Below are 24,106 nucleotides of genomic sequence, written 5' to 3' on the forward strand. Positions count from 1 at the left end.
ATGCTGCTGTTAGGGCATTTGAAGCCTGGCAGGAATGAGGGGCAGGGCTGGGGACAAGGGGCTGCGCTGCGACCTCGGGCTGTGCCGGCGCAGAGGGGGCAGCTTGTTGTGGAAAAGGAGTTTCTGAGCAGCTCAGTGCCTGCTGCGTGCTGGGGAGAGGCACCAAGGGAGGTGGCACCAACCTGCTACCACCACCCAGTGAATGATTTACTGCTTACGTATTGCACATTTGCAAAAGGACCGATGTCTTCTGGTTTGCATTGCCATTGTTCCTGGCTCTGCCTTTCCGCAGAGCCTACACTGCAATAAGGAAACAGTGGACAGTGCCATCTTGAAAAAAAACACCTTTTAGACAGCTCTCCTCACAGTCCTACCACCCAAGAAAAATGCCTTTTATAACTGGGCTTCTTTTAACCATCTGTGACAATTGACCTTGCCCCCATTAGCGTGATGGAGGAACAGTGGTGAGGCTGGTGCCATGTCAGAGTATCGAACGAGTTACACGCATACGTGAGGCTGTCAGTAAACCATTCTCACAATTCACACTTTTTATTTTCCAGGACAGGAAATGCTGTGAGACTAATCGTTATCCTTCAACAGATGCATCCCAACAATACCAGACCGCAGTTGTCAGATGGAGGGAAATAAATGTACCTGCCACAACATGCCTCAGGTGTCTGCTGCCTGTTGGAAGTGTATAAAACAGCGCCCATCAAATACTCCCGGCAGGAGGAAGAGCACAGGCTGCTCTGCAGCGTGAGAGGCTGCTTGTTCAAGGAGAGCTCTGGAAAGGGGCGGAGGAGACCTGATTTCTGAGACAGTGAGGGCAGGTGGAGCAGCTGTGGGGCTGGGGACAGGCTTGCACAGCCATGGGTCCCTCTAAGCACTGCAAGGTTACCCTGTGCTGCAGCTGATGCCACGTCCATGCTCAAAACCACTGACTTGAGAGAGTGGTATTTCTCACGGGAGCTGCCAGGGAGGAGGAGGGCAGTGCCACTACAGGGGTGCAGTGTGGGACAGCGCTGCCTTGGTGTCACAGCATCCCACGCTGTGCTCGTACAGGTGTTCTGCAGCACCCGCTGCACGTACCACAAACCCGCAGCTGCCATGCACCCCTGCACAAGAAGAGGCACACAAACTAAAGCAGTATCCGATGCCTTCCTACTCGGCACCCGGATTCGTCTGAGGCGGTGGCTGCTGTCCCCTGGAAGCTGGGTGGCACTGGGGAGATGACAAGAAGGACGAGAGGCTCGTAGGAGGCTGCTGAGCATGTCTACACACAAGGTTGATCCCCAGGTAGCTCAACTGGAGTCAGATCAGCTTGAGAGTGGAGGGACGGGACAATGCCGCTCCATGGCTTTGGCACCGACCGCTGTCCCTGCACGGCACTGGGTCAGCATACCATGCTGCTCCAGGTCTCCTGGGCTTGCCCTCTGTCTCTGAGCTATGAGGCCATGGGGAGCCAAAACCTGCAGCAGGCAAGGTGTGAGCGCTGGTCCCCTCAACGCCCCTCTGCACGCGTGGCAGATGCCGCATGACTGAGCCAAGCTACGATACAGATGTGCTGAGATCTCACTCCTTACAGGACTTCATCAATCTCTTTTTGTTTCAGATCCCTGTCAAACAAGATCCAAAGAAAAGGATGAAAGGGAAAGAAAGAAATTAACTAGAAATCCTGACCATTTCTTGCTACTGCCTGGATCCACTGTCTCCCTGCTAGAGAAACCCCCGGCAGGACCTTCACCTTCCCAGCCTCAGCTGCAACCTCTCGATTTCCCAAGCTTTCCCTCTAAAGCCTGTCAATAATCCCCACCAGAGCAGCGATTCCCAGTACTGCCGTGGCTGTGAAAGAGGGCCTTGACACACAGGCCACCTTCTGTTCCCTAGAGCCCTGCTCCTGAATGATACCTGTGTTGGAGGGCCAGGATCCCACAAGGAGACCCTTGGCCAGCCGGACACCTTGCAAGCAGCAGTGCCAAGATTGCCTTAGGCAAAAACGTGTTTCACTGGAAATGAGGGAATAACGCCAGCCGGTTTCAGCAGGGCCACAGTTCCATCCAGAAGGTGCAGCACGGTCACCGCAGCCCTCCCAGCCGCTGTGTCCCCAGGGTGCCTTCACCATCCCGGGGCTGAGAGCACCAGCAGTGCCCCCTTGCCCTTTTCTCTGTCTTAGAGAACTCCTCCTTTGTCACCGCTGCTCCTTGCAACCACTGGCAAGTAGCAGATAATCGCTCCCTCATCCTTCACCCTTGATAAGGTTTCTGTTTCTCCAGCGTGTGGTTCATGCTCAGAGTATGTCCTTTCAGGAGCAGCTTTACACCATTGATGAAAGAAGAGCAGAGCAAGCTCCTCTGGAGAGAGGGGCCACTGCACTGCACAAAGCTTCTGACAAAGACGAGATGTGGATGACAGAACAGCTCCTTGGTGTGGCAGTAGGACAGCAAACCCAAAAAAGCTGCCCTGACCTGAGATAACATTAACACAGCCTATGTTGCAGCCCTGGGGCTTTAGCTCCTAGGCACACTCCAAGGGGCAAGAAGTCTTGGTCTTTTATTAGCTTGAAGATGTCCAGGAGACTTGTAGGGTGTCCCACAGGGATGGTCCCTGAAGTCTAGGAAGAGGACAATGGCAGAAAAAGCAGGATCACCGTGGAATTATCAGCTTCGGGGAAGAAGGCTAGAGGGTGTTTGGGGTCCGTATTTCTTGGCAGTTGTGTCCTTGCTTTCATCCTGCTGGCTGTGATGATGAAGATTCACAGATGTGCTTATAGAGGCAATGCAGCAAGAACTGGCCCGGTTCTTTGCAATCTCCACTGCCTGTCTCAGGGCTTGGGGCAAGGTGGTCCTCCCCTCTGCTTGGCAGGGCCAGAGAAGATCCCAGGTCACCCAGCATGTGAATCCTAATGTCCTTTGGTGGAGTGAAGAACCAGAAGGAGGTGGTGCTGAGCCACTATGGGCTGGTGCTTTTGTCTCCAGAGAAGCAAAAGCAGCTCATATCGGTCTGTCAAGTGCCAGAGTCCCCGTTTTGCTGGGACTCACCAGGAGATCCCAAACAAAGCCCTTGGACAAAGGTCAAACGAGTTGTCTCCGACTCCCCATGCTGCTGGAACAATTCCACTCCCCATGCCACAGCTCAGATCGGCGCCCGAGGCTGCAAACCACAGGGGCTCGTCCCGCTCTGGCTGCAGAGCGTCAATGAGACCTGGTGATGGATCGAGCTGTCCTGGGCTCAGCAGAGCCAAGGAGGGCTTTCCCCAGGTCCTGCATCCCACATATCCCTCAGGTCCTGCCACAGCCTTCACACGGGCACGGCAACGTCCATCAATCCCTCCAGCTCTCTGCAACACCCTGCCAATGCCCCCCCTGCTCCCAGGGCCAGGGTAGCCCCAGGCAGCACCCGCATCCTCTCTCCCTCCTGCTGCAATACCTTCTGCTGTCTCCTTTGGCCTGGGACAACCCTGCCCCTCTTCCCTCAGCCACAGAAACCCTGCAGCCTCCAGTCGAGGCTCCGCAAAGGTTACGTGTTTAGAGGTAAGTCATTACTCTGAGGTTCTGCTTGTCTTTTTCACACGGATCTATGGGTGGGTGGCTTTCAGCCTCATCTCAAAGCATTAGTCCTAGGTGCCAGGTGGTCTCCCAAGAGAGAAGCATCACTTTAGTACCTTCCTTGGGCTACTCCTGGGATGGCTGCCGTCCTCCTCCATGAAGAGACAGCAGGGCTCGGGAAGGCTGCAGCTGCAGGAGACGAGAAGGCTGCTCAGAAGGAGAGAGGGAATAAATCAAACTCTTCCTCCAGTTGTGCCAGGGAGAAAGGAGAGACAAGCGAGGCCCTGGACCCCTGCAGTGAGCTCCACAATGGAAATGTTCACAGCTAACCATACCAGCCGTTCAACCTACCAATGCTCTGCAAAGCTTGGCCATCACCGGCCCTGGGGAGATGGGGGGAGAGGAAGGTTGTGACCCTTGGCAAATTGGGAAACATTTGCCCCTCCCAACCCCACAGTCACTCTAAACAAGAACCAGACAGCACAGTTTGCTAGCCCTGGAGATCCCCTTGGTAGGGCTTGTTCTCATCCTCCTGGGGGCTTGGCTTCCAACTGGGCTGCTGGTTGAAATCCAGCCCAGGCTGGTAGTGACTTCAAAAGACAGTGTCATCTGAGCAGTAGTGGGTGGTCCACATCAAGCGAGTCGATGGCTGACTGTTCTTATATAAGCCACCACAATAGGGCCTCCTGCTCGACAGCCTCAGAAGAAAGGCAAAGGGCTGCATCGACCGCAGGGAACGGAGCCTGTCCTTGGCCCCGAGGGTGGTCCTTCTGGTGCAGGGAGAGTCACCTTAGTAGGTTGGCATGGGGAGGTGGACATGCCCCTCCACGAGCCTGTCTGTATCTATCTATCTATCTATCTATCTATCTATCTATCTATCTCCGTTGGGTTTGTCCCCAGCACTGCTGGCCAGCCCTAGCTTCACCCTCTGCATGAAACAAAGCAAAACAAAGCATGACAACAATCACGGCACATGAGGGAACAGCTCGGAGGAGGGGGACGCCTCCGCTCGCTGCACTCGCAGCATCCCAGGCAGGATCCAAATGTGCCAGCCTCCGAGCGAGAGGCATCCGCACCCTGCGCCGGGCTCCCGCCGGGAGCGGGAAGGGCGGCCAACGGGTCCCTGCAACAGCCCCGCACCGTCGGCACAGGGACGGCGTGGGGGGAGGACGGTGGCAAGGCAGGGATGGTGCGTGCCAGCGAGCCCCGGCAGAAGGACGCCAGCCAGGTCTGCGGTCACTGCTGCCCGCTGGCCGCTCCCCCCATGCCCCGAGGCCCCCGAATCGAGGGGGGACAGGGTGAGGGGCTGGCAGCGTGTGAGAGATTCTCACAGCTCCGGCAGGCAGACAGGGAGGGCAGAGGATAGAACGAGGGCGGGGGGGGCCCGAAACAAATAATAAAAACAAAATCCCAGTAAGCACGTTAGAATTCGTTTGAAGTGCAGAGGAGCTTTCAGGCAGGGTTATGTACATCTCCCAGCCCGGCGTGATTTACACATTCCTTGCAAGCAAAGGAATCTTCCCTGATTTGAAGTAAAACAGATGTTTTGGGTTTTTCTTCCTACCCCCCGCCCCGCCCCCTTTTAATCATTTCTTTATTGAAATGATGGCTATGCACCCAACCAGCCCAGAGCGAGAGCCCTGCTACCCCCAGCAGGCCTCCGCCGGGACCAGAGACCCGCTGCCCCGCATTTCGGGAGAGCTCCTCGTCATTGTGGTGTCCGTGCTTGGGAGCGTCCGGAGGTGCGGAGCCAGCCCCGCTCTCCTCTGCAAATGCTGCTCCGGAGGCATTGCTCCCTGCAGGTTTCTTCCCCTGCTTTTCCCTCTGCATGGAAGGATTGCAACTCCCAGTAGCTTTTCCTCCTCTGCAGCTAGAGCTAACACACAGATCCTCCATCCTTGCTCCACCAGCCCAGGTCCAGGAGACCTTCTAACCTTAAATACCATTCCAGGAGACTTGTGTTTGATGGTGAGACTTGCCCTTGCTCCTACACCTTAGCGTCACACCTCACCCCAGTTATGCTCCATCCTAGCAGTGTCGATCGAGACGGGGAGGCTGGCCGATGCCCCCGGACTGCAGGCAGGGCAGCAGCTCCGCTGCTCGCACATCCCAAGTGAAACAACCCAGCACACGGGACGGTGCTGGGCAGGCAGGTTGGAGCTGGGACTGTCTCTTGGTTTGAGCACTATGTGATCTCAGCCAAGTTACTTTGCCCCTATTTTTGTCCCGTGGTTTTGACCTAGGAAAGTCATGTGGGGAAGGAACTTCCTTCTCCCAGAGGGATGCACAGCATCGAGTGCAGCGGGGGCTTCTGAGTGCTGCGAACTACCAGCATAGCCATGCCCTTGAGTTTATACTCAGAATAATAACTCTTTGCCAGTAGCAAATCCATCCGGCTCCCCCATCTTTCTTTTCTTTCTCTTTTTTTCTTTTAAATCCTGTTGTTATTTCTCAGTACTTCGTTGGTGGCAGGGTGGGAAGGTTTTTGTAACACATTCACGTACCATTGGGACTCACTCCCATTCCCGTCTGGTACAAGAGATTGCACAAGAGAGAGAAACAAACGGGGATGAGGAAATGCGTGTTTATGAGAGGCAGCGCTGTCATCGTGAGCAAGGGACCCCCCGCAAGAGAGCCGGCCTGGGAGCCAGTGGAGAGTTTCCATTCTCTCCTAACACTCCATTCATGCCTCGTTTCATACCTCCCCGGAGGCTCCGTGGCTGGCCACGGTCCCACAGCATGGCGCGGGACTCACACCCCCCATTCGCTGCCTTCCGCGATATTTGTTTTTTGGGGGAAAGAGAGAGATGTTGTTGTCTCATAAAGATAATGAATTGAGAAAGAGCAGCCCTTTGCTGTTGCCACGCACTCCTTGTTTTCCTCCCGCGGCGGCGAAGCGGATCCTCCCTCCTGCATCGCCCAGCGCCCTCCCCACCACGCGTCTCACCTCTGCCCGCTCCCCTCACGCACCCCGGCTGCCCATCCTCGTTAACGCCCGTCGCAGAGGCTTGCATGGGCCTTCCCCGCTCGGTGTGCTGCAGCCGCTGCCACGATCATCCTCCTGACCCGATCGGGAGCCCTGCGTATAATCCAAACCACATTGCTGCCTGATCGGACACAGTCACTGGTAAATAACCTTGACTGCAGCAGTCTGGAAGAGCGAGGGATCCTGTATCACCACTATTAATGATTCAGGATCGTACATCGTTTGCAGATGACACAGAGAGGGTCTCATCGCTCGCTACTCCCTGCGCGGGCATCTTCCCCAGGACGGTCCCTGCCCCGCCTCACGTCAGATGGCTCTCAGCTAAAGTCACCCGGGTGACAATTACTCCTGCACGCAAGAAATGGCGACGGCTGATCTCTGCACTCCCTCGTGCATTGCAGAGCTCCCAGCGATGGGGCTGGGGTCCCCCCACAAACAGGTGGGGAATTAAGAAAACCGAAAGCAATCTCCCATGCACACATACCACAACCCACTTGGGTCCCTCTCCCTTCTGCTCCTGCAAGCCCCCTGCCTCCTCCCCCGCTTTCTCCACACACCTCGATTTCATTATCTCTGATCTTGAGCTGCCTATTACATGCTTTTTGCCAACATAAATATTTAATCCCGGCGCATTGCACAGAAAGGCCCTTGTGGAGTTAATACTTCAACTCATGCTTCCACTTGGAAAACAATTCAGCGTGTGGCAGAGCAGCAGGTACAAGCCAGGGACAGAGACGAAAGCTGGAGGTGGCCTGCAAGAGCTCGGGAGCCGCGTGGGGTGACGCAGGTCGCCTTCACGTCACGGGGTGGGCTTGATGTCATGGGGTGGGCTGCACCGGGACAGCTCTGTCGGAGCAGCCATCAGGCGGGTTTGGATAGGCAATGGAAGAGCCACAGGGATGTCACTGCGAGCTGCTGGTGGGGAGCGTGGTACGGGGTACACTGCCAAGGGCAACTCGAGGCGCAGCACTCCGCTGGGCTGCAGGTCTATTTAGGATATTCCGTTCTCTGCAGTGCCCTCAGTGGAAAGCCCTCCGAAAAGGGTTTGCTTCACCTGCCAGAGCACGGGGCTAACCAGCTACACGATCACACGCTGCTCCACGCATGCGCGGTCACAGGTATCCTCAGGAAACATCTCAAAATACATCTGCATACTCAGAGGTTATTTAGAGCAGATCTGGCCACGATTTCGCCTCAGACGAGCTACAGGATAAGGGTTATGGGATGGTGGGATTATGGGGCTATTGGGTAGTGCTAAGGTACGTGTTCCTGCTGCTGGTATGGGCAAGACCCCCAGCAAAGTGAGGTGTCCAGCCCACCAGATCCAAACCCACAGACGGTATGGACAGGTACACTCAGCAGTCCTCATCCACACATTTCCACTCGGGTCCAGCACTGACGAAGGGCAGCATCCACGGGGACGCAGCGCTGCAAAACGTACACAAACCCGAACAAAGCCCCCATACCCAGAGGGGAGAAGAGGCAGAGGACAGAGAAGTCACACGTAGTACTGCTGCTCCCCAGAGGCAGCTTGTCACCCAGGTAGTTAGTACCCGAGTACGGGACCCTGCCCCACCACCCCCTCCATCCACCATCCCCTGAACAAAAAGCAACCCTCACCCCCTACTTCTTTTTGAGATACATTTAAATTATGACATAAGCTTTGGCTCCGAGGGTTTTCAGCAAAGTCAGGGTATTTTCTTTCCCCTTTTTGTAACAGAAACCATATTGCTGTATAATCAAATTTATCTCATTCCTGATGAGGGAAATGAGTGTGTGTGTGAGGTGACCAGGAGCAATGAGGGCACGTGTGCTGGCAGCAATCACTCTGAAGGTACTTGAGGCAAGTATCCTTGGCAGTACGAGGTGGCATCAGACTGGGGAGACCAAGCAGAGACCAAGTGGGCCATAGCTCCAGCTGGGAGCATCACCCACGGCAAGTCCCACCTCACCATGTAGATGCCACCTCTGCAGCCAAGCAGCTACTTCGCGGCTTTCTCTCCCATTTTATTACGCTGTTCTCCTCACTGTACAGGAAACCTAGCAAAGGGTGTAGCTCAGTTTTAACATATCTGTTTTACAGGTGGGAAAACTCAGGAAGAAGCAGCAACTTTGAGGTTACTTGCTAATCTTGAGTGCCTCCGTTTTACACTGACCTACTCTGGTGCAAATTCAGCTGAAGCCAATGGGAGCTGTGGCTCTGCCAGCGAAGCCTTGAAACTGATGCTCCTGAAACTGGAGATGCTCGAATTCACTGGTTACTTTTGCAAACAAGGGTCTGCAGCAGGGACTTGGCCACCTAAGCACTAACATAACTTGAGCCAGGCAATGAGGGCTGTGAGCCTGTGAAGCCGAGGGATTTCTAAAGCCTCAGGACATACAACTGAAAAAACTGCACTCCTGACAAGTCTACTTTTAAGCAAAATAGTTGAGCAACAGCAGTCACAGTGGAGAAATTGCAGGCCATGCCCTACCACAGTCCTGCTCTATCATCTGAACCCAATGCTGCCTGAGGTGAAGGGGAATAACACCTCCCTTCGTCCCCACTGAAGGGGGACCGGCACAGAAAAGCCCCGATGCACCCAATATCCTCAAACTAGCAAAATACAAGCAAACTTCTTTTGAAGAGGGGGAAACAATCCCAAAACCCAAGGAATAAGTTAAAGGTCACTCGAGATCTACTGGAAAGCAGCTGAGTTCAGCAACCGCCTGTGCAGGGGCTCCGTCGCCCGTTCAGCTCCCCCGTGACAAACTCCCTGCAGCTGGGAAACAGCCTTGTCCCGCGACCTTGAGGGGAGAAGGGGTGGCAGAGCTGGAGGGCTCGCTGTGTGCTGATAAAATCCAGTGTGGCACAATCAGGAGGTGGGTGCTTACAGATGTAATGCTCGGCACAAGCCAAAGATTAAAAGAGAAATGTATTTTTTTTTTTTAAATACATAGCAAAAAAAAAAAAAAAAGGGAAAACGAAGATAACATAGGGTTCCCTGGGAGACAAGGCTGGTGAGAGACTCTCTGTGCTGTTGTTGTTACAAGAAAAGGATGGGGTGGGATGTGCTGCAGGTGTCCTTTGGAAAAATGAAACAAAAAAATGTTTGCCTAGTTTTATGGACTTGCAGGCCATATATAAGATATATGCACATTGCTGGTCTGAGCTGGGACAGTTCTTGTAGGCATCCAAACTTTGCCTTTAGAGTGTGGAGGAAAAGATGGTCAGGTAGGGTTAGTTTGGGACTTATCTTTTTATTTGGATCAGCATCACCTTTTGGGCCCAGTACCACCAGCTTTTGGGACCTGGGGTCCCATCCAGAGTCAGTCTGAGCTGATTCCCTCCATGGGCTGTGGGTATGGCTCTAGCTTCAGATAAGTATCTGAACACCTGGGCACCAAAGCAGCTTGTCACATCCTTCCTGGGGCATATTTATACAAACAGCTGAGCTGCTTTTGGCCAGTGCTTATGCTAGAATTAGCCTATTAAAAACCTGAATTGTCTGCAAACACCAGGTTGAGCTTGAGCTGCTACTGGGTGCAGGGAGGCACTCAAAGGAGGAGGCAAAAATTCCCATCCAAACATCAAAGTGTTGGCTAGCGACGCGTGACCCCACATGTGGCAAATCCAACTACCATTTTGCAGAGACAAAATCTGCCTGAGGTCTACAAGAGCTATCCAGCCACAAAACAACGCACGGTGAAGGGATAACCACCCCAACAGAGACCTGAGCAGGAAAACATCACCAGCACCGTAGCACGTAAGGCACCAGCTCCAATCCTGCTGCAGACCAGCCCTGCCAGCCCAGGCTTGCACTTTGTCCGATACCCCCGTGCTCTCCTCTTGGCTTGGCAGGGCAGGTGTAAAGCCATGGGACTGCCAAGGGAACACAGCGTGCTGCGCCTGGCTTGGGCTGGTTCACACGCAGCCTGCTTGGATCCCTCTGCATTGCACTTGCCCATCACTTAAATTCCAGGATCAGCATGGGCAGAGCTTGTTTGGAGCAGTGTGTACCCCAGCAGGACTACGAGCAGGACCCGGAGCTGCACACGTGATGTAACACTGCCTCTTTGTGTCAAAGCCCTGGTGCTGCCCCCCGCAAGGCGAGCCAGCATCGCTCCTCCTAAGCGCCCGGGATGGAGGTGCGGCGGCAGAAGATTCATCTGAGCTCTGGCAACAGAGGGGAAACTCCAACTGGCAAAGTGGCATCACCCGCTGTCCCTAATGCTGTGCAAAAAAGTCGTTTTGCTGCCAGATTGGCTTTGCTGGGAATAAAACACCAACACACTGAGAACAAGAACAAGAGAGAGGGGAGAGTGTAAGACACCAAGCCAGCCAGCAGCATTTTTGAGGGCATGCCACGGTGTCCTTGATGTGACCTCTCAGGTACCTGGGGTCCCAGACTGCATGAGCGAATTACGAAGAGGAGACCCCATTTTTGTGCAGGAGACATTGCTTAATCCCCTGACCAAAAATACCAATTTTCTTAAGTGCTCATCTGAAGTAGGGCTTATGTGAAGTGTGAGCAAGGGCACCCCTTGACTCTGCTCAGGTCCAGCCCACTGAAGAGCTTCAGGCTTATCACATCGCCTCTCCCTGCCTCAGTTTCCCTAGCTAGAACATGGCTGACAAGAACAAAAACTGACCTATTTCTCCCCCACAAGATAAAATTAACACCCACTCCAAGCAGTGAATTCCTTGATTCCTGGAAGGGGAGAAGGTTCAAACCCTGCTGTAAGAATCAAATCGACATAGCCCTCAGCTTTCCAGCCTTCAGAAAAAAGTGCTCTGGACCATGGAGAACTGATGAACAAAACAAATGACTCCAACGCAGTAGCACAATGCAGCTTAGAGGCAAATCAAAGCCAGCAGCACCTGCGTTGATATTTATATCGCATCTCTTGTACTCGCTCTCCCATTAGTCTATGAGATAAGACTTGGATGGATCTATGTCAGTGGCATTAGGTTTCTACACACTCAGAAATAAGAATACTCTCCAAGTCCGTAACTGTAAAGGGTTGGTGATAGGGATTTGGTGATGGGGAAAAGGTGGAACTGCAAACCTCCATTTGTCTACCAACAGATGAAGAGGTCCCCTCTCCACCCCATTACCATTTCCAAGAATCCTATATTCGCACATTCCCCCAGCTGCGATACCCTACACAGTGACCTGTGCATGCCTCCTCCTCCTCGCTCCCCCGCTGCCAGCCTTCCTCCAGCCGCCCCCAGAGCAGCAATGTGAATGGGCCTGGACCCAGCCAGGTTTGGGGTTTGGACGCTGGGAGTTTTTAGGGCAAAACCAAGAATCTTATTTCAATCCAGATGTCCTGAGGAAGGGGTGGGGAGGAGCCGGCCACAGGACCAAACAAAGGCTGTTCTGTTTCTCTTTGTGGCACAAGGTATGAGCACATGCAGAGACTTTGGGGAGGATAATTTGGTCTTTCCAATGAAAAGGAGGGAGATGCTCATACGCTTGGCAGATACCAGGGAAGAAGGTTCCACTGAGGTCAGTGGAAAGGCACCTCCCAACTCCAGATCTGTCCCAGGTGGCTGAATACCGGTGGCAGAGACAGATCAGAAGGAGGATTCAGGCACAAACCCACCTTTCAGAAGGGCGATGGCAAATGGTCGGTGCAGCAGCACCCGGAGGCCCCGATCTGATTCACCCAGGCTGGGCTGAACACAGAGACAGCGAGAGAGGGCTTAAAACCTGAGCTTATAAAGGGAACAGGCAAACCGACGAAGATGAAAGCGATGTGCTTAAATGACTCAGGAGAGCAAATGGCAAAGTTGGGAAGAGCCTCCAGCACCTTGACTGGCTATGAAGAAACCATGAATGTCTTCTCTATGGCTTTTAGATGTGTACCCTCCTAATGTTAGAAACTTCAACAACAGGAGCCTCCATGCATGGAGCTTCATTAATATCAGCAGAAAGAGAGATTATCTCCTTCTTCTGCTGAGCCTCTGACCTCCCTGTACAGACCATCTTTCATGGGGCCAATCCACCTCCACTGTAGTAGTGATCTGCACGTAGCCCGGATGGGCCCAGGCAGCTCGGCGCTGGACTGACTTCAGCAAAAACAACCACACATCCGAGCCAGCATTTGGGCAGCCTGGTTCTGAAGCAACCCTAAACTGCTGAGGAAGGACGAGCCTGCATTTAGAGCACAGGCCTGGGATTTAGAAACACTTGTTCAACTCCTGACTTGCCTTGTTTGAGCTTCCGCAAGCCAGGAATGCCTGAGAAGAAACTACAGCCATACACCGCTCGGCTTCAGGAAGCTGGAGAGCGTGTGGAATAGAAGAGGTGGATTCAATGAAGCAGCACAGCTCCTGTGCACACAGGGGACTCAGCCAAGGGCTGTAACAGATGTGTTTTAACCCATGCCACTGAGCTGTTTGGGATCTGTCTCCAATTGCTGCAGTGCTCATTCACATGTCTTCCTGACGGAAGACCAACAATAACAATTAGTATCATATAAGAAGCAGCGGACTGCTGCCAGCATTAGCACACTCTTGAACACCAAGGGTTTCCATTCCACTTTTTATCCCAGCTATGCACAAGGCAGAGGTCAGTCAACATTAATCAGCCTTCCTCTGGGCCAGCTCCTTCAGCGCATTCAGCTTGCTGAATTGCAATCGCTGTCTCTCCGTGCTGTGATGGGTTCCCCCTACTCAACACCTTTGCCTCTTTCCTTAAGCTCACCAAAAAAAAAAGTATGTTCACTGTTAGGCAGCATACGATGACAGAGGCTAAGCCTGGCCATGCTGGCGATGGCCTCCAGACCCTACAGGGGATTACACTGGCTGGGCAGGTCTTGGTGGGTCTTTGCAGCAGATAGGAACCTTGTGTTGTCATTCTGGGGGTCTAACTGAATCCCCTTCCATACACTGGCAGTGCCTGATCTTCATCCCCTAGGAAGGGGTTTCCACCTTTCCAAACACTCTCCCAGAGCCTTTGGGCTGGTTCAGGATCACCCTGGGGAAACCCTATCTGAGCCAGCAAAGGGAATGCAAATTCGAGGCTCCTTCTCAGCACATGAACACGCTCCAAGGAAAGGCTCTGGAAGGGATCCTGATGACTTCCATATTATTTCCAGTAAATTTTGTGCTGATTCTTGGCACAAACACCGGAAATGAATAGGCTAGGTCAGGAATGTAAATAAAGTGAAACACTGGGATTTAATCTAATCTATAATTATAGTATCTGTGGCGCAGAGAAGAAGTTGGTGTGTTTGCACTGCAGCTCCATTGAGGAGCTGTAGGGGGTTTTCATTTCCCTTTCCAAAACTTCCCTTTTTGGCTGAGGGATACTTGGTGTCTCCTCAAGTATCTGAAATGAACGTGCTGGGCTGGCAAAGCTGCTTTCCGGCAGCCGACCAGGTACAGCTCAGTGAAGAGGCATCCCCAGGCACTAAAGAAACAATGGGGTGAGAAGCTGAGATGGATGAGCTGGGCTGAAGGCTCAGGGAGGCTACGGGATGCACAGGGGAAGCTCCTGTTGCAGAGATCGGTTGGGTTTGTAGGGTGCTGAGCTACACAAGGGACATGAGCAATGTAAGCTCAGTCCTCCAGGCTGAGTTTGACCTCTAAGACAAGCCAGAGCTCTTTCTCTTGACTGGTATTTGGCACTTGGTGCATCACCTGCCTGTCACAGCATGGTGCTCCCAAGCTCCCAAACCATCAATCTGGTTGGCGTTAACCACTGGCCAGGCTGGCTGGTCCATGCAAGACAAGCACTTAACAGACACGTAGACATCTCTCCTTCTGCTTTCCTCTTCCAGACCCACTTGGGAGGAAGCTTGACAGACTGTTCTGGTCTAGCTGACCTCGGGGGAGAACAATCCCCTCTCCTGTGATGCATTTTGCAAGAATCCTATGAAGACAGGCTGAGAGAGTTGGGGTGGTTCAGCCTGGAGAAGAGAAGGCTCTGGGGAGACCTTAGAGCCCCTTCCAGTACCTAAAGGGACCTACAGGGAAGCTGGAGAGGGACTGTTTACAAGGGCATGGAGTGACAGGACAAGGGGGAATGGCTTTAAACTGAAAGAAGGTAGATTTAGACTAGACACAAGGAAAAAATTCTTCCCTGTGAGGGTGGTGAGGCCCTGGCACAGGTTGCCCAGAGAAGCTGTGGATGCCCCATCCCTGGAAGTGTTCAAGGCCAGGTTGGATGGGGCTTTGGGCAACCTGGGCTAGTGGAGGGTGTCCCTGCCCATGGCAGGGGGGTTGGAATTAGATGGGCTTTGAGGTCCCTTCCAATCCAAACCATTCTGTGATCCTATGATAATTATAAGACTTTTGGTTTTTAAGAGCTTAAATCAAACTTGACAGTCTTTGAGGACCATCCTCAGTGTCCCTGTGTGCATGCGAGCACATTCACATGACTGCAGCATGGATCCCCAGGCACGGGCACCCATGTCTGACAGACCGGCAGGAGTGTTCACATGTGTACGTGAGCCTATGGAGCACGTGCACCTTTGTTGACAGGACCTCCCTTCCCTTTGAAAACCTTCTGTGCAGGGATTAGCATCTCAACCCCAATGGACTACAGGCAGGGGAAAGAAAAGGGCTGACAGGCAACATTTTCATCAGACTGGAATTGCAAAGGACAAAGAAATTAGTTCTCCTTTTGTTAGTTTATGTTTTGAAATTACTGAAGTCTCAAAAGCAGAGGAATCAATCAGACTTCGTTGATTTGTTTGCTTGTAGAGCATTTTTTGGTTTTGTTTTTCATACTCAAGCCCAGCTTTGATCTCAGGCTGGTACTACTCCAAACGAATGGTCAACAGCAGAGTGTAATTGCCATAGGTACTACAGAAGAAAAGGGACAGGATGTCCCACACATTTACAGAGCAGAAGAGAATTCCACGATCTCACACTCCCCTCTCTCGGTTTACGTGATACCCCCAGACTACTGAAACAGCAAAAGCATTTGCTTTTGAAGAGCTCTAACGCTGCAGGCTCTGTGCTCACCTAACAGCCCACAGAAAAGCACAGGCCCCTGCCGTGTGGCTATAATCAGGATTATACCCAGGCCGGAGCCTTCCATGATAGCTATTTTTCCACAAATGAAACAAGCAGAAGAAATTCAATTTAAGAAATGACCCCGTGCCCGTGTTTCTGTTGTTGTTACGTCTGCATGGGCTCAGAACAGAGTGTTAGCCTCACATTTCACTGTTCTGGCTTTCTTCATGCTGTGTTGCAACTGTACGGACATCTGAACAGAGGAATATTTAACGTGTGCGCCTATGTATCTGAGAATGCACAGATGCTAAGTAAACACGTGCTGGTTACGTCCCAGGTTGGAGCAAATGTGTGTGTGTGTGCGCGCGCTGGATACGCATGCGTCCACAGCAGTGCATGCCAACACATCCAGCAGTAGGTGTATCTGTCCACGCACGTGTGCCTGGGCGTGCAGCAGCAGAGGCCGAAGAGGGTGTGCTGTAGTGTGTGTGCACGCGCATATTTTTGATGCCCAGGAGCGTGGGTCCATGCCCCGCAGGTGCCAACACGAACATGTGTCCATACATGTGCGCCTAAGTGTGCACAGCCCTGGGAACGGCGTTCCAAGCCCTGCTGAGCATTAGCTGTGGGACGGAGCCAACACCGTGCGTCACCTCAGGACCCGTCCCCGCAGAAGGACGAGGTCCAAAGCTTCTCGATGCCAGGGGACTGCTGCCTGCTGGCTGCCTGCTGCTTTGGCTCCCCACAAAAAACCACTGTCCCTCACCCAGGGGCACCCACAGAGAGCGGGAGCTGCCCATAGCCACCCCCAGGACACGGGGCATCACCGATCTCCGCTTACCCCCTCCATGGCAATGTGCCTCACGACCGTGAAGCAGAAGCCTGGCTTTGACCAAAAGGGATGACACAACCCTGGACAAAGCCTTACGCCTTCCACTCAAGGCTCTCCCAGCCCTTTGCAGACATCGGGAATTATATCACAGAGCCCCTAAAGCGACGGGTGAGTGCAATTATCCCCGCCCGGCAGATGGGGAAGACAATTTGGCAGCCCAGGCTGCCCAGGCTGCCCAAGAGCCAGACCTTTTGGCTCCCAGCTCCGTGTGTTCACCTCGGCAGCAGCCTCCCCATCAAACCCAGCGGCAATTCCCTCTCCCGGTGCCCCTGGCAGCCGTAAGCCCAACGGCTGAGAGCTCACAACCAGCCGATTTTTATGGGCGGCGGGTTATTAGCAAGCTCTGCGGTTGCTCCAGCCTCTCCCTGGCACCTTGTCAGAGCAGCCCAGTTCCCAGAGATATTAATAATTATATTTATGCGGTATATATATTTAAGAGGAAAACATTTAAAATTATTAAATGGCAAGAGGTATCACTTGGAGCCTGCTCCTGGACACAGCCCTGCTCGGAAGATGCCCAATAAATGCTGCTGCTTCTTCGGAGGCTGTCAACATACTTAACCGGGGGGTGGTGGAGGTGGAGGCAAAGGGAAAGTATTAATCAAGATCTTTAAAAGTTCTCACTGACAGACCATTTGCCAGCTCTCGCTTTAAATGCTTTTGTGGTCCCATAAAAAGTTTCATTACTCACTACAAAATGTGTTTTAATTATTACAGTCACTCTGACATTAAGCCCTAGGTGTTTCTCTCTTGCTTACTCCTCCATCTCCTCGCCTTTTTTCTCTTTTTTTCTCTCGTACTCTCCTGACTCCTCATATATCCCCCAAGAGAGGACATCCTGGGTAACGAGCCAGGTTGAAAAGCCCAGACCCCCTCTAAATGATACTAAAGGAGAACTTCATAGTCAGATCCTGAAATTATCACTTTTCTTTGGACACTAATTACTCCACAGGATTCAAACAGAAAATCCAGTCCCGTGTGCTCAATGGATATCTCAGAAGAGTCAAGTAAGTGAAAAGAACATCAGCACAGGCACGGCCAGCCACCCCTGCAGAAGTGACTGGGCGGTGGGCAGATGGATTTGGCATCTCTCTGATCTGGTATATGTCTCCTACCACCACAAGGAGCAACTTAGATAAGCAACACCGATCTCACTTTTGACATCTGGCTATTTTGGTCCACCAGGCATTTGGCAACTTGCTTCAATCTGACCACATTAGCTCAGTCCATCCATGAGAGACAACCCTATCCCACCAGGCACGGACCTGGAAGCCCAGCATACTGAAAATGTGAGTTATCCCAGTGGAGTCTCCCTCCTACTCCCAGTGCCTCCCGTGCCGTACTGGCAGACACTGGTTTTCCATTTCACTCAAAGCGACAGAAAGAGTCTCATCATCCAAAGTGTCTGGTGGAACATGGTGCTAACCAAAAAGGTTAATAACAATTAAATAATAGCATTGGACATCCCCCCTTGCCCCCAGCACCGTCCCACATGCCTCTCCTTACTTGTACAGACCATCTGGTTCCAGGCACTTGAAAATGACTGAATAGAGGCTGGTTTCAGGGACATCTCCGTGGCTCCTACCCGCTGCCACGCAGGATGTTGCAAGGCCAGAAAGCAAATCATCCGCAAAGCTCAAGGATTCTCCTGGAGAGCAAAGAGATGAGCAAGACCGAAATATCAATACAGGTGCAAAATTACTGCTGATCATTTAAAAACCACTGTAGGAACAGCCCTACGCAGCACAGGCTATCAACAAACTCTAGTTGGCTGTGGCTGGTAGGAATGGCCCCATGTCTATATGGAGAATATCACCAAAAGCAAGTAGAAAACACACCTGGACCCACTGCAGAAACCAGGGCCAGTGCTAAGTCATCGCTCGGACAGTGGAAGGGTGCACTAGCAGAACATACAGGCAATGTCTGGACTCACTGCAAACACCACATGCAGGACCACCATCCCAGGATGGGCTCCAGGTCCCCAGAAGAGCTGGAAGCTAAACAGGGCTCTCCTGCCCTAACAGCACATTCTGCTCCTAAAGGGCACACGGTTCTTTTTCAAAAAGCACCTGTCACAGTGAAATGTGTTTCTGCTATGTTAGATTATCAGGAAAGCAGACATTTTTAGAGCATGGATGGAATTGCCCTCAATGCGCTGGGTTTTTTTGTGTGGTTTTTTATTATTCGATGAAAATCAGTAGCTTTGCATTCCATTTCACGTGCACTCTGCTGGCTCCTGGAGCTCTGACTGGAGCTCCGTCAGCTGTGCTGAAGAACACTCGCCCCCCCTTTACAAGCATTCAAAGAAAAAAACAACTAATTAAAAATGGCGGAAAACTACTTTTTTTTTGTCTTCTGGTTTATAAAGCTTATTAAACACTTAGATCATGACCCAGCTGAAACTGAAAACGCTCCATTTATTAAGTTTTTTGGGCGTGATTATCCACTGCCATGCAACCTGTCTCCTTGCAGTGGGCAGGCTGGCTATCGGTTAGAGCTCATTGCATTCAATTCCCATTTTGCATCGGTGTAACTGAAAGCCCAAGGTACTAAGCAGTAAAAAAAAAAACCAAAACCAAACCCAGAGCAGCTGCCCAGGCTGTGCCCCTACTCCCACTGATGGGAATCGGAGAAAGGGCTGCTGCAGCTGATAGAGTTATGCTGGCATAAGCAAACCTGGACCCAGATTGCTGTGCTGGGTACCTTGTGCATGTGTAAATGTCAAGAGACCACAGCAGAGGGAGGAGGAGAATTCCCTTCTCAGCACTCTTCTTTCTTTATTTTTCTAAAAGCAAAAGTGACGGAGGACTACTTGTGGGCTACTGAAATGAAGAACAAGTCTAGATTCTCGGTATAGACGGTAAGAAATAACCCAGTGGTATAACCAGCCCAGAACGTCTCACTGTGCATCTGGATTACCCAGGTGGAAGAAAAAATCCCCTCCTCCCCAGCCCCCCCAAACCGCATTTGCGTCTTGTCTCAAAATACACAACTCAGTAACAAATGTCCCCCTTGGCTAGAGAAAAGAGCAGCAATAAATTCTTTTCCTCCCTAAAGGAATCCAAGCCTTAATTATTCATTTTAATGCTCCCAGCACGACTTGTTCTTTCCAAACATTTTTCAGGCAGCTCTGTCACCGGTCTCCGTAGCTTAACCCAGTCGCCAGCCCCGGGTCCGTACCAAACCCCAAGTCAACTCAACGGGCAGGTTGGGTTGGCAGCGGTGAAATCATTGCCTGGAAGTCACAAGCGCTGAATGGCTCTTAGCTCTGGGTATAGGGTTTAAACAAACAAACAAACCCTTATTGCTCATTTCCAACTTTCATTTCTGTCTCTTTTCATACAACATCGGGCTGAACTGGGGAACTCCCTGTCACCAGAAGTCATTGAGAACAGACACTGCTGTGACTTAGAAACCAGCTGAATCACAAACACGTAACAAAGAAGGAGGACCAGATTGTGTTGCTGAACTAGAGCAAGAGCTTTTAAGCCTCTTCAGATCTCAAGCAGCCAACTTCTGACCAGGAAGAAACTCCACGGGGGGACAGATCATCCCATGGGTCCATGGGTGCCTGCTGTGGGACCTCACAGAGGCAGCTGATGAGAGGTAGCTAAGAAAATAGCTGAGAGACTGTGAGGAACAACTGGACAAGACCAAGGGGAGATTTGGACTGGTGGTGCACAGGCACAGGCAGCATCACTCAGGACATCTGTGCCAGGGAGCACAAAAGATGGGACGGAAGAGAAAAACACAGGACTGAGACGGGGAGTGAAGAGGGTGGAACCAGACTTGTAGGAAACTGGAAATGGGATGGAAAACGTCACACACAGCCACTGAATTAAACCATGCATTAAAATTACACACATATCTCTCCTTAAGGCATCCACTAACTTCAGAATGCTCGTCTTTCCTGGTCTTTCTGGGTAGCTTTGAGGGAGAGGAGCAGGCTAGCAGTGAGCAATGCCCCGAAACACAGCAGCAGCTGCATCACACGACGGTCTGGTTTGCCACGGAGTCCAATCAGACCTGCCTAGGTTGCGAAGTGTGCTGCTGTCCCCCTGCACAGGAGGAAACGAAGCTTGCGGGGTCTGCCAACGCAGCGTCACCTTGGGTTAAGCCAAACCCCTTGCAATAAAATCCTTACAGCAAGAGGGTGCTTTGTGTTCAATCCTGAGCCTCCGGGGAACTTTCCCCTCTCGTTGGCCCTGCTACAATCAAACAAAAGCAAAGAGGTTGTTATGAAAATAGCAAAACAGATGCTAGCAAAGGTGCTGAAACCTCAGCCCCAAGGCTGGGAGTCTTTCTGCACCTGTATAAGCAGCAGTGAGATTGCTGGTGGTGCCAGACTGCACGGACCACGGGGTCGGGTAAGGGACGCCCCAGGGACGAACTGACTACCCAGAGCTGTCAATCCACAGCGAACGCAGGGAGCTGCTTTTTCATGCTCTCCCCTGGGTGAAGCAGAGCACCCGAAAACTTTGTTTATTCAAACCCAAGAGAAGTCTCACACAAGAGAAGTCTCTCTTTGTTCAGCCCGTGGTGCTCTGAGAGCCGCTGAAATGAAATTTCCTAAGCCTTCCCTAGGACCAGAAAACAAGTTATTCCCTAGGATTTAGACTGGGACCTTGTCAGCGAAATGCAACAAAGGAAACAGGTGCATTTGCTGGCATTGCAAGAGGATGACGGACCACTAACGTTGCCTCACCAAGGAAAAGAGGTCTCACAATGCTGTAGCAATGGAGGAATACTGACCCAAACGCACAAGGCAACGGTGAGAGCTCAGTGCGCAGTACTGCTCATCTGTGCTTATGAACAAAGCACAGGAAAAGCAGGAGGGAAGACTTCACAGGGAAATAATAAAAAGCACAAGTTTAGCATACAAGCAGAGACGTAAAAAGGCCAAGCAGAGATGCATGACTCCGTGAATACATCAACAGGGAAGGCACTCAGATGGAAAATAAATATTTAGGCTAATGGGCAGTAATGGCACGAGAAAGTAAATTGGATATGAATAAACGGTCCACTCCTGAGAAGGGCAAATAACCTAACTATCTTTTAAGAAGGAGTTTGATCACTTTATAAAAGAGATTATATGGATAAGTAGCTTGTGATGGCAAGCAAAGGGGCTTCTCTTTCCCGTCTGGACCTGTGTTCTCACACACCCCGCCAGCAAATATGAAGAAGGATTTCAGCCTCCCAAAGCAGCCCTGAAGCACAAACCTTCTAGACTGCTGTAGTACCTTTGCTTGCGTTATTAAATTTCAGAAAGAATCCAAAGGTTCTCTGCAGAGTAAACGATAGCTAAGCAGATCATCTCTGTGGTGTAGGAGATATTTTATTGACCAGCCAGCCATCTGTGTCCTTCATTAATAGTAATAAATAATTGATGTGACACTAAATAAAGCAGTAAGCTGTTACAGATATCAAGGAGAAATGACCAGCTCCTGTGAGGACACCTCACCTGTGTTCACTTCTCAGAAGCAAAAAATCCAGACCGGAGCTCAACATCACTACGGTAAGTGCTGTGCACAGAGCAAACGAAGGTACCTGCTCACACTGATGACAGTAACTGTGCTCAGCAAAGGGATGCTGACACTCCTAACCGTACACCAAATCCCTGCAAGACTCTCTTGCCCCTCATTTCCATGCCAGTGCCTTCCCAGGACTGGTCTGCCCCAAACCATCCAATTCCCCAGGCGGCTTTCGAAAATCAATCTCTGCTCTGCTAATAACTGCCGGGAAGATGCAGGTCCCTTCAGGTGGCATTTTCCTTCTCTCTCCAGTGCAACCCCTCGCTACTGCCTCGTCCTCTTCTGCAGATACGGCCGTGGAGTTTGGCAAACCTCCTCTTTTTGGTTTTGTAAACATGTATCATACTGATTCTGGTGTTGTGGTGAGTCAGAGCTCTCCCTAAACCAGAGGAAAATAACAGCACACTTGGAGCTTGCGGGGGGTTAGCCCCATTTTGTGAAGCTTTGCAAACTTCTCCTGGCCGCATCAGGTCTGGCCATACCAAGGCATATAGGTCAAGCCAGCGGTGATGGCTCTGGGGTAGCCACCTGGAAACTCAACTTGATCTCTGGTCTGGAGGAAGAGAACCCCCCCCCCAACTCAGCTGCCTGTCTGCAAGGCTGAGGTGGCAATCTGCTCCCAAGCGAGCACGTTTCTAGTGGCAGGAGGCTCAGATGGGCAGGAATGGGGACTGAGGAACGAAAATGGATGGGAGCAGGCTCAGACCGCTCGCTCCGACAGTCTCAGTCTGCCTCAGTCCTTCCTGCAACCCGTGCCAGCGCCCAGCAGTTGCGAACAGCAGGCAGGATGAATCACCTATCAACCATCCCACCGAAGACAACAAGAGTTACGGCGTTGAGTTCAACCAGACTAAACAAGAGAGCGAGGCCAGGAGCCTCCAGGAGGTTAGAGGAGCTAAAGGAAGCTCTGGGACCCTCACAGGCATCCCCACACCTTCAGCCAGCGTCCCTGTGCCAAGAGCAGCACGGACAAAAACCAGGCGGTGCAAACCTGGTGGAAATGAAGACGAGAGGAGACCTCCCTGCTGCAATTCACCTTCGAGATTCCTAGAAAGAGCACAAAAGGGAAAGTAGGAATGCACCAATGTCTCTGTCTTGACAGCTTCTTTACTAGACTGGATGAAACCAACCCTGCAACGTTACCAGTCACTTTCTTCTGATTGTGGTTTCCTCTCTCCGTCTTTCTCCCTTTTGCTTTTTTTCAACCTGTTTTCAATTTACTCTTGTGGCATCTCTGACTGTGACCTCATTCTGGTACTTAAGGGGGGGAGAAAAAAAAGAGGGAGAGAGTGTCCTTTAAAAAAGAAATTAAAGAAATCATATTTTATTTAGTTTGGTTGGTTTTGAAGCTTTAGCAGAAGAAAGATTAACCTTTTCTGCCTAACTTAATGAAAACAAGGAGAAAGCCTGTATGGATAAATAAATATCTGTGTGGGTATGGAGCAGGCACGATCGTGTTACAGCCCCGGTGGAGCTGTAATGGGGAACAGGCGCGTTCCTGCGCAGCGGCTCCCAATTCCCGATCCATTTTCAAGGAAAGAAAAACAGAGTAGAATGTCAGAGGCCCAAGTAGGCATAAATGAGGGAGCCCAGGGAAGGCAGATGGGGCCCAGCGAGGACCTCCATCCCCGGCAGTGACCTCCAGAGCAATGCCAGCAAAGCAGATGGAAAAAGAGACCTTACTCCACTTTGCTCTTGCCAGGTTGTGGTTCCTGAAATGAGGAAACAAATGGCATGCTCAGTCCTCCAAGTTTGTCACCTTTTGGGGGTCCTCGTCCCACCCTCCTCTTCCTCCAGGGCTCTGCCTCCGAGGAGGAGAGGTTCAGAGGAGGGCTGTGAGCAGAAGGCTTGGACTGAGTTTTTGGATGGGTAGGTGGGGAGCACAGGCTTGCAGGGTGGTTCCTCCACAACGGGGTTGTACCTGGGTTTAATGTGCTTTGGATCTGGTGCTTGGTGGGGGAAGGTGGCAAAAGGTGGTTTGTCTTGGAGATGATGGGCTGATTTAAATTAGTGTAACATAACTTCAGGCGACGGAGCTGTTCCGATTTACATCAGCAGATGGTCTGTCTCGCTGCCTAGATCATTAAAAGCAAACTGTCCCTACTGATCCTGGTGGAAGGATGTCAAAACCTCCTTCCCTACATGGTTGCCAGATTATAAAAGAAATAAAAAGGCCTAGTTATTACTAAAAAAACCTTCTGC

At 51.6% G+C, this 24,106-nt stretch overlaps 1 protein-coding gene across 2 annotated transcripts in view; it reads right to left on the reverse strand.

Moving 5' to 3' along the window:
- Positions 1-24,106, reverse strand: part of ASTN2 (astrotactin 2) — a 357,525-nt gene that overhangs the window by 16,145 nt on the left and 317,274 nt on the right. For both annotated transcript variants that reach the window (XM_054848678.1, XM_054848677.1), the window contains one exon: positions 17,880-18,021. In XM_054848678.1, the coding sequence (XP_054704653.1) occupies positions 17,880-18,021 (142 nt within the window). The remainder of the gene's footprint in view (positions 1-17,879; positions 18,022-24,106) is intronic.

This window comes from Grus americana, chromosome 20 (genome assembly GCF_028858705.1).
Source record: "Grus americana isolate bGruAme1 chromosome 20, bGruAme1.mat, whole genome shotgun sequence".
Classification (NCBI taxonomy): Eukaryota; Metazoa; Chordata; class Aves; order Gruiformes; family Gruidae; genus Grus; species Grus americana.